Below are 18,123 nucleotides of genomic sequence, written 5' to 3'. Positions count from 1 at the left end.
AGCGCACTTGTGTAAAATTTCTGGTTTAAAAGAACAAAAACATATTCCTGGAAATAAAACCAAAATATACGATATTTAAACCATTTAATTGGTAATTTTTCTGCTCGTATGGTTACTATTTACCGGAAATTCTGGTTTTCAAAATTAGGTTTCTTGTTACCATATATTTAGTAAAAAATACCAAACGTAAAAGTAAATTTAACCGAATAAATGGTTTTGTAAAATTGATCAATTGTTTGAATTACAAACTTATTATTAAATTTCTAAATAACTACATAATTTTACACAAGAAAAAAATTCTGGTAAAAATATGGTACTGCATAGTAATGACACTTACGATAAAAAAGAAAATAAATAAAATTTTAAAAAAATTTAATTAAAAACAAAGAGAATTCTGTTTTATAAAACCAATATACACGGTTTTTAAACCATTCATTTGGTAATTTTCTCATTCGTATGGTTACCATTTACCTGAAATTCTGATTTTCAAAATTATAGTTCCTATACATTTATTATACATAATTATATATCTTTTAAATAATAATTGTAGTCTTACACATTTAGTGAAAATATAAAACTGAAAAGAAAATTTAAGCAAATAAATATTTTTTGTGCCATGCTCTAAAAAATTACCATGTTAAAATTTCTAAATTTACCACATTTACGACCAATCCATATCTTATTGTTAATTTTACCCTTAGTAGCCTGTTACCTGTTTTACCTGTTAATTTTTACCACCAAATCACTGCAGTAAAAATTACCGTTCTTTTTTGTGTTCCCATACAACCAGGAACATCGTACAATGTACCATATTCTGAAAGTTTTCACATACTTCTTCTCAGTGTAGATAAAAAGGTTTTTGAAAAATCGCGGAAGTGCAAATCAATTTATTCATCAGCATGAAACAGGAATCACTGCAGAACTTTTCAGATTACACTACCACATCTTCGAAACATTTATTTTTTCTATGAAAAGCAAAACTAAAAGAAAATAATTAAAATATTTCACCATCGCTGAATCAAATTATTCCTATTGAAAAGTTAATTTCAATACAATTTTATGTTAAATTAGGAACTACAAGAATTATTTTTTTATTTTTCAAAATAATATTAGAACTTATAATCTGTCTTTGAAAACATCCCGGTGGTTTAAATAAGTAAAAATAATTCTAAAAAATTTTGAAATTAAAAAATATTTTATATTTTTTTATTGAAAAAACTATTTCCTTAATTGGAATTATAGATAAAAAGAATCTTTAAGCATTGCAGTTATATCAATCAATCTACGACTCAACCTGAAAAAGATAATGTAACGTAATGCATGCAACGGTAATAATGTAATGTAACGTAATGTTGATAATGTATATATGAGATAATGTAAATAATTCCTATTATTGTATTTACACATCTTCAATGAGTTTTGCTTTGACATAAAAGTAAAAATTTAACAGAATGATTTACCAACAAGAGTTCAAATAATTCATATAAAAGTTTTGAAATGAATAAATTTTTATTAGAAATTTTAGAATTTAAAAACTGTTCTAGTTTTTCAAAATTTATTTTAAATTAATATTTATTAGTCCAAAAATACCAAATTTACTTAGAAGTTTTTATTTCTAGATATATTCCAGTTTGCGTTTTCTAAGTAAAAACATTTAAAATCATAAAAAATTGACTTTTTAAATTGTAATAAACAATAGCAACTGAAATAATTGAAACATTCAAGTAACATTTAAAATAATTGTGTGATATTAACTTGAATTAAATCAATTGCCGCTTATTTATATTGATCAGTTGTTCTTGTTAAAGTAGGCCATTAAGACAGATGGTACGATTGTTCTTGTTCCCTAGTGGCGCAATCTATGGCCAAGAATTCTACTTCTGCCATACTCATACGTCACACCCGTTTATAGGGTGGGCCCATTCATACATCCACAGATCGTAATTTTGACCTGAACCAGAGAATGAATAATCGAGCCGTGATAGCTCGGGGATAGAGCATTCGCCTTCCAATTAGGCGAACCTGGTTCGAATCCCAGTCGATACGAATTCCGCATCCGGCTTGCACCGACCACAGTGCTGACATGAAATATCCTCAGTGGTGGACAGATCATGGGTCAGAGACCCCTTGCTGTCAGGCTAACCGTGGGAAGTTCACGTGGTCTTCCTCTCCATGTAACGCAAATTCGCCTTCGCTCCACGAAGGCGAATTTCTCCCAATATTCGATCCAGGAGTTCCCTTGTCTTCTGGATTGGGTTCAAAATTACAAGGCTATGGAGTTGAACATTAGTAGTCGTAGACCCATAAAATTGGGTCGGCTGGTCAACGACGGTTATTACAGCAAGGGGTCAGAGGCCCCTTGCTGTCAGGCTAACCGTGGGAAGTTCACGTGGTCTTCCTCTCCATGTAACGCAAATGCGGGTTAGCTCCATGATAAAGTTCTCCATGAAGGCGAATTTCTCCCAATATTCGATCAAGGAGTTCCCTTGTCTTCTGGATTGGGTTCAAAATTACAAGGCTATGGAGTTGAACATTAGTAGTCGTAGACCCATAGAATTGGGTCGGCTGGTCAACGACGGTTATTAAAATCTCCAATTCAGGACTTCCAGAGGTAAAAGTTGTTATGGGAACATGGGGGACTTAGTAACCCGACAGATTTAACGTGCCCCACACCATTAACTACACAGGAAGTCTTTGATCGGCTGGATTCCATCTCTATTGATCAGCAATTGTCTTTGCTCAATCAACAGGCATTCAGTCACGACAGACATGGAATATTATTTTATGTGAATAAGCTCGTGACCATTCATTACTCAGAATTTTATTTCCGTGAATTAATTCATCTCCATTCATTAGTTATAAATTTTTGTGTGTAAATTAACTCCTCGCCGTTTCTTATGTATGACTTTATGTTTGTTAAACTAAATTGACTAATTCACAATTTCAGAATCGTTTTTGTAAATTTGTTTAACACTATCGTATATTTATATGTGTTTTAATCATGTTCACATATTATGTGTTTGAGTATGTTCGGTAAACAACCTACACAGCACAAATGATGTGACGGGCAAAGATAATAACACATAGCATTTGTAACATGTGCAACATATAAATTTTAAAAAAAATTTAAGCAGACCCGGTAGTGTTTTACTTACAATATAAAAAGCTGAAATGTGCGTTTTCTAAATTGATTAATATTTTTATTTACTTTCTTTTATCTTTTAATTTCCTTAAAAACACTGAAAGTATTTCAAATGCTATGATGAAAAATCATGTGCTATGGTGAAGAGAAAAAGCTGCAAAAAATTATGTTTCAAATATCCATTATAAGGATGCTTCAATTTTGTTTTATGCTTTACTAAAAGATGAAAGTTACTTTACTGGAAAATGGAATAACTCAGCATAAAAAAACATCGATTTTTTTTTGCTGAGTATAAAATTGAGTTGACTATACTTAGAAACAAATTTTCTGTTGCATTTCTGCGAATACTTGATCTTGCCTTAATCGGGTGTGGGAATTTCAAATCTGAAGTTAGTTTGGCTTAAAAAGCTACGGAATTTTTTTTGAAAATTACATTTTCAGTCTATTTTTTTGTTGAAATGTTTAGCACTTTACGGTAGCACAGTTTAACGAGGACCGATACCGCGTACCCTTGGTCCCTACACAGACTAAACAAAGTGATCGCCCACACCGACAGCAGCCAGTGATGCTTANTTATTCACTTTACTTTTTTGGGATTTTATGAACTGAAAAATGACAGTTTTCGTGAGAATGACCCATATATATAATTTCAGAAAACTCCTTAATTTCAGAAAAATAAGTATCTGTAAAATTCAAAATATTTTCAACTAAAGAAAAATTAGAACGCTTATCTTAGCTTCGCAGTTTATTTTCAACGTGGTGTTACATTTCTATACTGTTAAATTTGTTAGATAACTTCTCAACTTCTTTTCTCAGGTTGCCTTTACCCTGGTTTCTTTCTTGCCTCATTTTTGGCCCAGTAGAAGTCAGCAGTTCCGGCATGGCATGTTCTCTCCTGTTGCTCTTCCTCATGTTGCTGTTCGTCATAATATCTATTGCAGCTTTCAAGTGGAGAATGAACGTCGGTTTAGCAATGGTGATGTTCGGTTTATACTTCGTCTTCATCGCCTGCAGTCTCCTACTCGAGTACGGCGTGGTCAACTGCGATACCCTTCTTGGACGGTGAAAGACACTGGCAAATAAGTTGATCATCTTCCTCCAAGTGGATATACTCTAAAAAGTGTGCTGTACACTAATGATGGTTAATAGAGCAGGGTGGTTCAAGTCAACAGACAACTTGACTGCGTGACTCGAAATGCTGTGCCAATTTCTAAATTACGTGCTCTTCTTGAAACCTTATTTATATATGAAATAGTTAGTTCCAATTTGGGATGGTACATTGTTAGTTAACAGAAGAATCTCGAACTTTCAAATATGAAGAAGTAAAGAAGCTACTACCCCCGTTGAGGAGTTAGCAACTTTGTTGCTTTTAGTTTTACTTTTTTTTGTTTTTTTTGTTTATTTTTAACCAATGCTGTGCTTACAGATACAATGTAGTCAATAACAGATAATGTGCCTTCCAAGTATTCCGTGCATTGACTTACTCGCTATAATATATTTATTTGAATATTAGAAGAAATATATATAGTGTATGTTAAGCTAAATAATTCATATATTAACTACATTACACACCATGTTAGTTATATATATTACAGCTTATTCAGTGATTTATCAAACATATGTTAAGTTTCAATTTATCTATACACTCTCAAAACTGGTTCATCATAGGCACTCTGAACCATAATGCCGTGTAAATTTGCTGCAACCTCAGTAACATGTTAAGCAGAACCGTCTTTAATTTCAAGTTGAACCATATTATCGTATAAATTATTTCACGTGCTCTGATCTGTACGATAATATGGTTTTACTTGACACTGTATTAAGGTTGTAACAAATTTGAGCGATAATACGGCTCAACGCATTTTAAAATTTCTAACAGTGTATATATAAATTTACGGTGTTGATAAATTTGTTTTATAGCAAAAATATAATTAAATTATCATTGCTATTCGTTTGTTTATTGAATGAAACTTTCGAATTTTATAGAAAATAATCACTTTTTTAAACGATAACTTTCTCAATCTTTCAACTTGAATAGCATTATATGGTTCCAATTTTAAAGCATTACAGTGGTAGTAAATTTAAACAAACCACTAGAATATACATCTAAGTCTAAAATTAAATCTTCCATAAATGTTAAATAATTGTAAATAAGTCAGAATATATCTAAAAATTCATTATTTAAAAATATGTATAATATTGTGAAATTGGAAAGAATACATATATATGAGAAAAATTGTATTTACAATTAATATAAATTTTGCAATCCATTTAATGGTTATTAGCAAAATTGATTCTACCTAAATATGTGAAAATTACTTCTATTTTATGAAATTTGATCTTTTCCGATAATAACTATTGTAAATTTGGTTAAAACAGTAGTTTAAATTATTTAAAATTTCAAATATTAATTACTAAATTCAATTACTAAATTCAATTATTAATCTTTAATTTTTTATTAAATTCTTTATTACTTAAATATTAATAAACATAGTTTATTTAAAATATCATATTTTATACTTCTTAAACACTAAGTTGATTCGAATAAAAAATTTATTTAGATTTATTTGATTTGTCGATTGATTTGTTTTAATGTATTTATTTGGTAATATTATTTTATGCATTGTAATAGTAGAAATTTTCTATGTTGCAGTTTTTTTACGAACCACAAACGAAATAAGCCAATTAAAATATTAATTGTTTAAACAAAAGAATATTGCCTTAATAAAACAACGCATGAAACAGCTCGTTTTTAAAGTAGTTTTGCTATTAAATAGTTTCATCTCTCTAGTTTAACGATAATTTTTGCGTATAAAAACTCAGTACTATGATAAGTTAAAGCAGGATTTTTCATAGCCTTTGCATTTCACATAAAGTTTACGTATATTTTTACATCTTAGATTATATGAATTCATTATGTTAATTAATTTGAAAAATAGCAACGTTTATGTAAAAAAACTGAAAAATCGAGATAAATGTTCTTTTTTAATTAAAATTATAAACAAAAGGTTAACATTTTAGAATATTAATACTGAATAAGTCTTTACTGAAAAACAGCTTTGATTTGTAAGTTAACTTGATTAGGGGAATTTAATCAAACATAAATTATTAAAAATATTTGAAGTAAAAATTCTAAAACTGATTATCCAAACAAATTAATAATTATTAGTCTAAAAATATCAAATTTACTTTGAAGGTTTTATTTTAATGCTGCATTTTCTCTACGTTAAAACATTTAAAATCAATAAAAAATAACTTTTTCAATTGTAGTAAACAGTAATATCTAAAATGATTGCACCATTCAAGTAACATTTTAAATAGTTGTTACATTTAAGTAAGCTTAAAATAATTGCATGATATTAACTTGAATGAAATCAATTGTAATCAATTTATACTGACCAGTAATTGTCTTTATTTAATCAACAAGCATTTAATTACAACAAATTTGTAATATTACTTTCTGTAAATAAGTTCGTGCCCGTTCCTTACTCATAATTTTATTTCTGTAAATTAATTCATCTCCATTCATTAGTTATCAATTTTTGTCTGTAAATTAATTCATCTTTGTTTCTTAGGTATGACTTTTCATACGTTAAACTAAATTGATTCATTCGCAATTTTAAATTTATTTTTGTAAATTTGTTTAACACTATTATATATTTATATATGTGTTAATCATGTTTACATATTATGCGTTTACGTATCTTCTGTTAACTACCAACACAGCACAAATGAAGTGACACGGAAATACAATAACATATAACATTTGTAACATGTGCAACATATATATTAAAAAAATGCAAGCAGATCCAGCAGTGTTTTACTTACAATACAAAAAGCAGAAATGTACTATTTTCGAAATTGATTAATATTATTATTGTTACTTATATTCTTTTATCTTCAAATTTTCGAAAAAAACACTTTAAGTGATTTCAAATGCTATGGTGAGAAATATTTTATATTGTATTATCATCAATTTAGAGATTAACTTAATCTGTTGAAGATAAAATGCTGCACAAAATTATGTTTCAAAAATTCATTATAATAAGTTTCAATTTTATTTTATACTTTACTAGAAGTTGAATGATATTTCATAATGTCTTTCAAATTTGCTGGAACTTTAAAACTTGACAAATTTGGATATATTATCTTACTTCTTAAACTTTATTGTATGATACTCAGTTCAAATTATACATAAACAGCCAAGTTGAACCATATCATCTTACATCTTAAATTTGATTACATGATACTTTAATTCAACTTGAACAGATACGTTGAAAATTTAACCATATTATATTACATCTTAAACTTGATAACATGATACTTTAGTTCAACTTGAAAATATACCTTACGAATTTAAGCATATTATACTGCATCTTAAACTTGATTATATGATACTCTAGTTCGACTTGATCAGAAACATTTCCAAGTTGAACCATATTATCTTAGATGTTAAACTTGAGTACATGATGCTTTAATTCATCTTAAACAGATAGATTGCCAAGTTGAACTATATTATCCTACATCTTAAACTTGATTATGTTATAAAGTTCAACTTGAACAGAAACGATGTTCAATTTATTACCTTATTTAGGTTGCAGCAAATTTGAATGGTATTATGGCTCAAATTTGAATCGATTTACTGATTGTTTATTTCTTGAAACACAAAAATAACTTTTGTGCTGTGTGGGGTTTTGGTTAATTATTCTAATTTCAAACAGATTAATTTGTACAATGATAAAAGTAGCGTAATTTAGTAACCGAAGAATGTCGTATAAGATATTACTGAGTACAAATATTGGGTCTTCCAGAAAAGTATAGTCATTTATGAAATGAAAAATGTTCCAATAATGAAACCAATAACAATACTTTTTACATAGTATTTGTGTTGTCAAAAAAATTATATATTGATATAAAAATATCGCGCTGTGGAAAACATATTATTAATAAAGAACACGAAATTATTTATTTAGATTATTGATATTATCACTATTAAAATTTATTGAAACTGTGGACTTTAAAATGGAAACTTAGCAATTAATGAAAAATAAGTTATATCTACTTATGTATATCAGTAGTTATAAAACTTGAAAATTATAAAATTTAAAAATAAAGTGCAGTCATTCATGAAATGAAAAAACATTCCATTAATGAAACAGATAACGATACTTTCTTCGCATTACTTATGCTATCAAAGAAATTTTGCATTGATATAAAAAATATCACGATACGTAAAACATGATAAATGTATTTAGAACAGGTGATTATTTTTTATATTTAAATAATTAAAATGTATTGAACTTGTGGATTTCAAAATGCAAACTTAGCAACTAATTAAGAATAAGTTATATCTATTTATATATATCAGTATTTATAAAAACTGAAAATTATAAAAGTCTAGTCATTTATAAAATGAAAAATATTCTATTAATGAAAACGATAACGATACTTTCTATGTGTTCTTTGTTTTGTCAAAGAAATTTTGCGTTGATATAAAAAATATCTCACTATGTCAAAGATTATAAATGTATTTAGAGCATGGGATTATTTTCTTATATTTACAAAATTAAAATTTATTGGAAATGAGGATTTCAAAACGCAAGATTAGCAATTTATTAAAAATAAGTTATATTTATTTATGTATATCGGTATTTATAGAAACTGAAAATTATAAAGTTATAAAATAAAAGTCTAGTCATCCATAAAATGAAAAAAATTACAATAATAAAAACGATAACGATCGTTTTTATTATTACAAAATTAAAATTAATTTAAATAAAAAATTTTATGAAATTAAAATTTATTTACAAAATTAAAATTTATAGAAAATGAGGATTTAAAAAAAATTAGCAATTAATTAAAAATAAGTTATATTTATTTATGTATATAACAAAAACTTAAAATTATAAAGTTTAAAAATAAAAGTCTAGTCATTGACAAAATAGCAAACAGTCCTAGAATGAAAACGATGCTTTTCATATGGTATTTGCATTGTCAAAAAAACTATGCATTAAAATTAATTTATTATGCTATTAAAAGCATAATTAATGTATCCAGATTTTTTAGTTATTTTATTTAGCTCTACTGGATAAAAATTTATTGAAACTATGGATTCCAAAATGGAAACTTAGCAACTATTTAAAATAAACTATTTTATTTTTTTATTAAAACTTTTAGCATATTATTAAAATTTTCAATGCAATGCAAAGCCTCGAAATTTGTTTATAAATAATAATTATGTGTGTATCTAAGTGTAATTATAACGGTTGAACTATATAGAGTTTAATGGCAATGCAAAAAAGATAAATATTTGTAAATACTTATAAATTTTATAGATAAAGTGATCTAAATATGTGAAATAAACATCTATGATTACCATAAGTATATATATATAAATATTTCAAAAATAATTACACCTCATTCAAATGAAATAAACAGATTTAAGCATTACAGAATTCTCATAATTCATACCAATCTCATAATTTGGCAAAAATAGAAAAAAAGTATAATTTAGTCATCATTAAATTTTAGGAGAAAAAAAACAACAAAAAAACTAGTTAATTTTCTTAACAAAATTTAGCTGTGCTACTTTTACTAACTATACGAATTTATCTGTATAGATCAAGCTAAATTTATATAGTTTTGAACTAATTTTGATCTAGTTTTGAGCAAAAGTAAATATATTTAGCCAAACTTTAACAAAAATAATATCATAAAATTAGCAAAATCCATCAGAAATCAAAAATTAAATTTCGAAATTTGTGTCTGGCATTAATATTCTATAATTAGGAAAGAGGAATTTAGATATATTTACGACACTAGGGAAAAAAAGTTTACAGTTTATTTTCGAGAGTACAGAATTCTAACATTTATGACGATTATTGATTAACCGGCTAGGATCTTTTTTGATTAAGCTTTAAAATACAGAAATCCAACACTTATGATTATCGTTTTAATGTCTATGACCTTTTATATCTAAGCTCTAAAATAGGGAATTCCAATAACTATGACGATTATCGCTTTAATATATCAATGTTTTTTAATCTAAGCTCTAAAATATGGAATTCTAAAATTGATGATGATTATCGTTTTGATGTCTATGATCTTTTATATCTAGGCTCTAAAAAGTGGAATTCCAACATTTGTGATTTATCAGTTTGATGTTTTTGATGATGATTAAATTAGAATAAAATGATCAGTCTTTTCACGAAGATCCTAACATATGAAAGTATAACATATAATTAAACATATGTTAAAAGAAATGTTGATAGCTGAGAGAATTATATCATTTATATACTAGTCAATTACTAGAAATGTATGATATTTAAGCCGATATCTCGTAGCGGCTTTTAGAATTTTATATTTTCGCATAACTTAGCAATATTAGAAAAGCACTGTAGATTGTAATGTTGAACATACTTTATTGTGTGATATTCACTGAGAAGGAAATAGGGATATTGTATGCCTTATTCTGACTGGTTCATTAACTGAATGGGGAAATTATTCATCTTATGCGCTTTTCTAAGTGTTTTAAAAAGTTTGTTAAAATAATTAAACGCAACGAAATTTTAGTGTGTCTTTCATGCTAGATGATTTTTAAAAAAAATAACTTTGCGAACATATGAACTTCTTGCAAGTATATTGGTGGAGGGAAAATAATAAAATTTTGTGTTAAGTTACCTCATTGTCCAATTTTAAGGACTATGATTGCAGAGAAAGAATTTCAAAATTTTCATAAAGCAACATCTACTTTTTAACATGACAACATGATTTTTACAATAAAAAACTGAAAATGAAGTTAGAATACTATTTTAAGCAGTGGCGACGCCAGGCAGTGATGAAAATACTATCTTTCCCCTTCCTGTAGTTTCATTGGTTCAGTTCATTAGAACTGAACCAATGAAACGTCAATAATTGATAAAATACTCTTTTCTTCCTCTCTGCCTGACGCCACCCTTGCTTATGCAATTAATATCGTTTGAACTCCATTCAAAAAAATTTTTAAGAGAAGATTACATTTTGATGAAAAGAAATTCTTGAAATTTAATCCCTGTAACTGTAACTGTGAGAGCTGATCCATCACTTTTCTTTTTCTTGAGTGCAACATTTATAATACATTTACATAAAATTTTCCTTCTCTTGACAAGAAGTCATGTATAGGCGAAGTTCCTTTATTATCACCTTTCTACTTATTTCTATTTTACCTTTCATAAATATTTCGCTTATTTAAGTGCGTATTTCACATTTTATCTTTTAGTAGAGAGCAATTAGATTTTAAAAAAAATCAAATCCTGTACTTCATTATTGAATGGTGATAGTTAAATTCATATAAAATACCTATCCATTTTTTTACAATGATTATGACTTCTTTAAACAGTAACGAAATTATTCAACATCAATTGACATAAAACTATAAATTTATATGGCTGAATATTTTTTTATGTATAAGGCAAAAAAAAATTTCAATATTTTGTATAGTTCAATTAATTGTTTAGGGATTTCAAAATCATTGAGAGAAAAGCTCCAAATTTACATTAAGCTTTTGCTTATGGCACTTAGCATGATGAAGTCATTTTGATCCGCTTACTGAAACCAACCATAAGCAAGACATTTGCAAATATAGATTAAGTAAAAACCTAGGTTCAACTCGATATAAAAATAAGTACTCAGATAAATTAAAATTTATAGTTTATTGTCTGAAATATCTTTGAAATAAATCTTATGAAAATCTGATTCTTTAAACATAAGATATCACATACAATAAACATCATGAATAATGACAATTTCTAAATAGTTTTGCATTGACCATATAGAAATTACTGCAAGAATTAATATTTTACCTTTTATGAATATTTTTTTTCATTTTCACCTAATTAGTATAGTATATAATGTACTAATGTTCAATTGATTTTGCATTTGTAAGTGTTAACAAAAGTTTGTATACTGGTATACAATGACTCATACTTGTAAACCCAGTTTATTTTTTCGAATGTGTTCAATTCCGTGTATAGTTTGCATTTCCTTTTTAATAATATATATTTTATTATATTATTTCATTCACTCGATTCCTTTAGTTTACCTCTTCTTTATTATTATATATAGATAAAAAATTTAAATACAAAACTGGAATATAAAATAATGAATTATATTTCAATTTGGAATCTCGAAACTCCAATTCATTTATTTAAAGTATTAAGAACAAACTGTTTAAGTAAAGAACTACTGGAATTATTTAGTATTTTCAAATCTTTAATAAATAAATATCTTTTCTTCCGTATTTTTAGTTCTAATTTCAAATTAATTACTTAGTGAGTAAATTTTGTTACAAAAAACTCTCCTATCGCTTGAAATTAAATTTCTTATGATAGTAAGAACATTTTAATTTATACACTATTTTAAAGATATGAAACTGCGATTTTTTTCCTTGCTATTTTCAAAATTTTTGCACCACTTTTTTGGAACACTGTTATTTATTGAAATTTTAGATAAAATTTAATCTCAGTTTGATCGTTCTTGTGAAGGTAATGCAAACTGATATATAACCTTAACTTTGAATTTTAATTTGATAATAATCATGTGTATAATACGAAGTGATATGACACTTTAAAAATTTGTAAACATTGAGTATTTTTATTTTTCATAATTACCCTAGGGAACAAATTTCTTGCTGCATTTGATCTTTCCTAATAGCATAAAATTCCTTTGAAATGCTTAAAACTGCCGCTTGTAGAAAGAAAGCAATTGCAGATTCAAAATCATTGACGCAACACTATCCGTTCACAAAAATCTCATGCGGCAAAAAAAAAAATTGTTCTCCAGTGTTACCAATAATTGCATTTTAAATTAATCGTAATTTAAAAATGAAATATCTGTCTAAAGTTTGAAAATTGCATTCAAAGATTTATGTATTTTACATGCTTTTTTATATGTTTTTTTTTATGTTTTTGTAAATATTGCTATCATCTATATTTTATTTCTAAAGTATCTAAAGATTAAGATTCATTGAATGGAGGGTAACATTTATTTATTGCGTGACCGATCTAATTTAAATATTTATTATTCACTACTTTCGTTAAACTAAATAGTAATCAAAACGGCATTTGGTTTCAAAATATGTTCGAATCATTTTCAGAAATATTGGGGGGGAAAGTAACACTTAATGCATGTATATTCAAGGCATTTAAATTAGAGCAGATACTTGATTTTTTTCACGAAACATCTGAGATCTATGATTATTTTAAGACAGTTATTATCATAGAAACACTTTTAAATTTTTTACCTAAATCATTTGGAGTTTAGAATAAAATACATGAATTTTATAACCCACGTTGAACAGCCGACACAATTCTGAGTTTACGATTATCAATGTTCACCTCGGTAGTGTTGTAATTTTGAGCCTAATGCGGAAGACAAGGAAACTCTTGAATCAAACATTAGGACAAACTAGACTTTGAGGTGGACTTTTAGTTAAATTTGTGTAACATGAAGAGGAAAACTATAAAAACTTCCCACAGTTAGTCCGACAGCATTATTTCGAATTTCGAATGGTTATTGCCACAGAACTTCAAAGAATTTACAAAATAGGCAAAGCAATCCCAAAAAAAAGAACTTATTTTCGAAAATTGACAAATATACTATAGTAGTAATATGACTCAGACCATCAAAGGATCAATTTTCTAGATTTTGGCCCGAGTCCATTATCAAAAACTATTTTACCTATACAGGCCTTAAATCGAATTCTTTTTTTCAATCGATATTTTACAGCCATCACTCAGCCCATGGAGGCGTCTATTATATTGTACAGCCCAATTCAGTCAATATTAAGTCTATGTATAGACATACAGGGCCCGCCCTAAGCATTGACCACCTCGCCAAATGCGATAAAATCGTAAATTCGGCGAATAAAATTGTGTTTTGGGGAATGATTTTTTCTACTGCTAAGGAAAATGCATATTTAACTCGATTCTCAAAATTATGTCAAAATGAATTTTGCTTAACAAATCAGTATTTTTCATTCGATTACGTGATTTTCGGTAGATGCACCGCAGAACCAATTAGAATTAGGTCCAAATAATATAAGCCTGAAACAAACTACCGTAAAATAGTTTTCTATGGGAAAGAAATTAATCAAAAAAAAATTTTAAGACTTGTATTTGGCGAATACTTTTGATAATTGACGGATATTTTTTTTATAATTGGCTAATTTACTATCTAATAATTTTAAATCGTCAGAGGGGGCCCTGGATATAGAACCTATATTTAGTTTTCCATCCTTATCAGCAAAAACTTAGTCCAAATAACTTTATTATAAATTCTTTGGAGTTTATGTATAATTAATTTTTTAACATGTTTTATGAAAAATATTCAGTGAAAATTTAAAAAAACATCCAATATACGTATTAAAAAAGAAATCAGAATTGCGATTGGTTTTTGTCGCAGAACTTCTAAGATGTTACAAAACATGCATGACAATTACCAGAAAAAAAACATAAATAAAATATATTAAGAGCCCTATTTCAGAAAATTAATAAATATACTATAGTAACTGTATGACTTGGGCCATAATAGGACCAATTTTCAAGAATTTCTGTCTAACCATTTTTATTCAATATAATCGAATTCTAAACCACAACCAATATTTTCATCACTCAGCTCCTATGCACCTCTATTCTATAGAATTGCAAGATTCAACCTATATTAAGTCGAGATGTATTTAACTTTCCATCCCTATCGGAGAAATTTGGATGGTCATGTCTGTATGTGCGCATTCTTAAAGGACCATTGGTCAGACAATTATAAACCCTACAGGGACCCAAGATAAAATTCGAGCTGGCTTTGAAACCAAACGCCCCCAAATTTTGTTAAAAAGCATCGAAAGTGGACCACAAGTTAGAAGGAAAACAGTTTAAAAAAGTGTATATTATCAAGTGTGATACACTTTTATGGATAATACTGTGATTAAATGTCAAGTTAATTGTAAATTAATAGATATATTTTGTGAAAATGGCAATATACTTAAAAGCCATTTTTCATAATTGACTTTCACAAACGATTAACTCTATGTGTGTAAACTTGAGCTATCTTCTAACGTGAATTAGATATTGCTAGACTGGTTTAAATATAAATTTTGTTAAAGATTTATGGTTGTGTAAACTTGGCAAGATCTATAGCCTATTTCAAAATAAATAGCAATTAATATTTCTATACGCTACATTCTTTATACTTATTATCACGTATGCGCTTTGCATATTGAAGGCATTTTAATGTTTACTCATTCATCTGTACCGTAGTGTGCATTAATTAGCAATAAACTACACCTTGGTCAGACAAACGGATATTAGCAAATCAGCAGGTTATTGTCAGTTATCATGTCACACAACAGCAGATACTAACTGAAAGAAAGTCGCATAATTTTTTGGTAGCCGTAAACTGAAATAATAGCGCCAACCCAACAGTTTTCGAGCAAGTTTTTTTTTATTTTTAAACTTTTTAAGAGAACAGAAACGTTTATTTTCAATTTCTAAAACTTCTAGTTTCTATAAACATTATAAAAATCTTGCTCTTATGCTTCTGAAATATAACTTTACGAAGATGGTGAACATAAAATGTTTAAAAAACCTTTTTTAAAAAGTTTCTAATGCTCATGACGTCAACAGTTAGTGCACTAATGGAATTTTTGAGCATTAAATTCAATCTACACAATTTGTTAATTTTAAAAATTAGTAAAATTCTGATGCTGAAATTTAGCATCTGAAATATTTGAAACATTTCAGAGAGTTTTTCATTTTGCAAAGACACATTCCAGAAACGATAAAGAAAAAGTAAAATTTGTGCAAGAAGCTAAAAAAAATCTTCACTGCAATAAAATATTTATTTCCTTTTATAAAATATATTAAACACATTCAAAAAAATTTGATGATAATGATGTGCACATTTAATGCATTAATGGAATATATATGAACATTTAATTCAATCTACAGAGTTCAAGTAAACTTACACTCAGTAGATTGAATTGCATGTTGAATTTAGTGTAAGTGAAAATTTATTAAAATTTTAACACTGAAATGTAATATCACGAACAGCTAAAACAGTTCTGAAATAAGTTTCTTTTCCCATTATGTAAAGACACATTTCTGAAATGTAAACTTTTTAATTATTCGCAAAAAAAAGAAAGAAGGGATGTTTTAGAGGATTAAAAAAAATATTGTTACCTCTTCCAACTCTATTGCGAAGTAGCAAATAGTTCAAAGAAATATTTTCAAAACTTAAATTAATAATAATAATTTTAAAAATAAATAGAATTTGGATATTCAGGGATGATGTCAATGTTAATATCACCACTTTGTGTTTGCTAATTATTTAGTTTCTTTAAACGAACTATAGGTGTTATAAATCTCTGAAATCAATAAATAATACGAGTCAATACGGAAAATAATAATTAGCTAATCATTTTCCTCTCATACACTTTTCTTTTTACTCTGAAGTTTTTTATCAAAATTAAAAGTAGTATTTATTTTAAAGTCGCTTTTTTAAAAAAAAAATTGAAACTTTTTGCTGATTATACTTTATGATAATAGAAAAAAAGTCACATTAAAGACTATTTAAAAGAACTCATTAAAATATAACTACGGTGATGCGCAATTTTATTTAACTAGTTTTAGAAATAAATGAAGAAGTCTTGCCAAGGTTATCGAAGAACAGAAATAATAGATATCCTCGTTATATTTTTCTTATTATTGTACAACTACGAAATAGAAGTTATTGAACTCTTATTCTTTATTCTTAAAACATCTTGATGTTATAGATTCACAGAATGAGATGTCAAAGAAAGTTTATCATTGTTAACTGAATGATGATATCTTGTCGAAAGAGATTATTGAAATTTTTTGTCATTTTTAATAAAACTTCTTTTTAAACCTGACTATTGGATTTATTTAAGAAAAAATACACTAGAAAATGTCTTCCAAATGTTGTTCATAAAATTGTGTTCACTTAAATAGGAATAACACAGTAAAATTTTAAAAAATTGAAAATAAATTGCTTTTTTCTATAGTTTATCCTTTACTGTATAAAAATACTGAAATGATTTTCGAAAATTTTTTTAATGTTATAGCATAATATATAGAGCGCGACAGGCGACGCAGAACGCGCTATGTCATGCATAGCATTATCTTGTGAACTTGTGCGCTTAGTTGATTAAAGGATGTGCTCGTTCCAATTAAAACATAAAAGTAAAATATTATTATTTTAACTATTTTATTAAAATAATTTGTTTAAATTATGTAAGAAAAATAATTAACAGTACTTTCAATTGAGGGGGAGGAACCCTCTCGTATTAAGTTGAGATCAACTATGACAAAATCAAACAAACATTTATTACCAACTGAAACATAACAATAAGATAAAAACAGGAAAGTAGAAGTTAAGTGTAAGTGTGGACAGAGAGAACATCATGCCATGATGTTCGAAGCTTCTTAAATACTGAAGAAAGGTACAAGGTTGTCGATCCTGTGCACGACATCCAGCTGATTCCTTTGGCGACTACGCACCATGCCTGCCGCCACACAATAATAAATAGTTGAAATTACAACTTATTTAACTGTAATAATTTTTAATAAAAATTACAAAGGGTTATTGACAGCTTTGAAACAATTAGAAATTAATGTAGGTCCAGCTGCCAAAGAATACGCTCAAAATGAAGATAACCGCAGAATTTTGGTTGCCACTTTAAAAACATATCACATGAGATTAGATCAAGCAAAAGGGTTTGACTAGCATTTGAAACTGCTAAAAATGATAGAAAAAAAGCATCTTATTGACCTTAGATTAATGCATTATAGTTAGCAGCAAAATGTTATATCTCATATGCAATATTGATCACACAACATTAAACGCAACTCTTATATGTGAGGCATCGCATGAGATTAGATCAACAAAAAAAAGGGCTAGACTAGCACGAATATATAAGCCTGAAACAAACT

The 18,123-nt window shown here is 27.3% G+C and overlaps 1 protein-coding gene across 1 annotated transcript in view; it reads left to right on the top strand.

Annotated features, from left to right (window-relative positions):
* LOC107457341 (sodium/potassium/calcium exchanger 2-like) overlaps window positions 1-5,163 on the top strand; it is an 88,754-nt gene extending 83,591 nt beyond the window's left edge. The window contains exon 9 of the mRNA XM_043042568.2: window positions 3,959-5,163. Within this exon, the coding sequence (XP_042898502.1) occupies window positions 3,959-4,208 (250 nt within the window). The 3' untranslated portion in view covers window positions 4,209-5,163. The remainder of the gene's footprint in view (window positions 1-3,958) is intronic.
* Window positions 5,164-18,123: the final 12,960 nt, after the last annotated feature.

The sequence above is a fragment of the Parasteatoda tepidariorum genome, chromosome 7, assembly GCF_043381705.1.
Source record: "Parasteatoda tepidariorum isolate YZ-2023 chromosome 7, CAS_Ptep_4.0, whole genome shotgun sequence".
NCBI lineage: Eukaryota > Metazoa > Arthropoda > Arachnida > Araneae > Theridiidae > Parasteatoda > Parasteatoda tepidariorum.
This window is presented reverse-complemented; position numbering and strand designations above follow the sequence as displayed.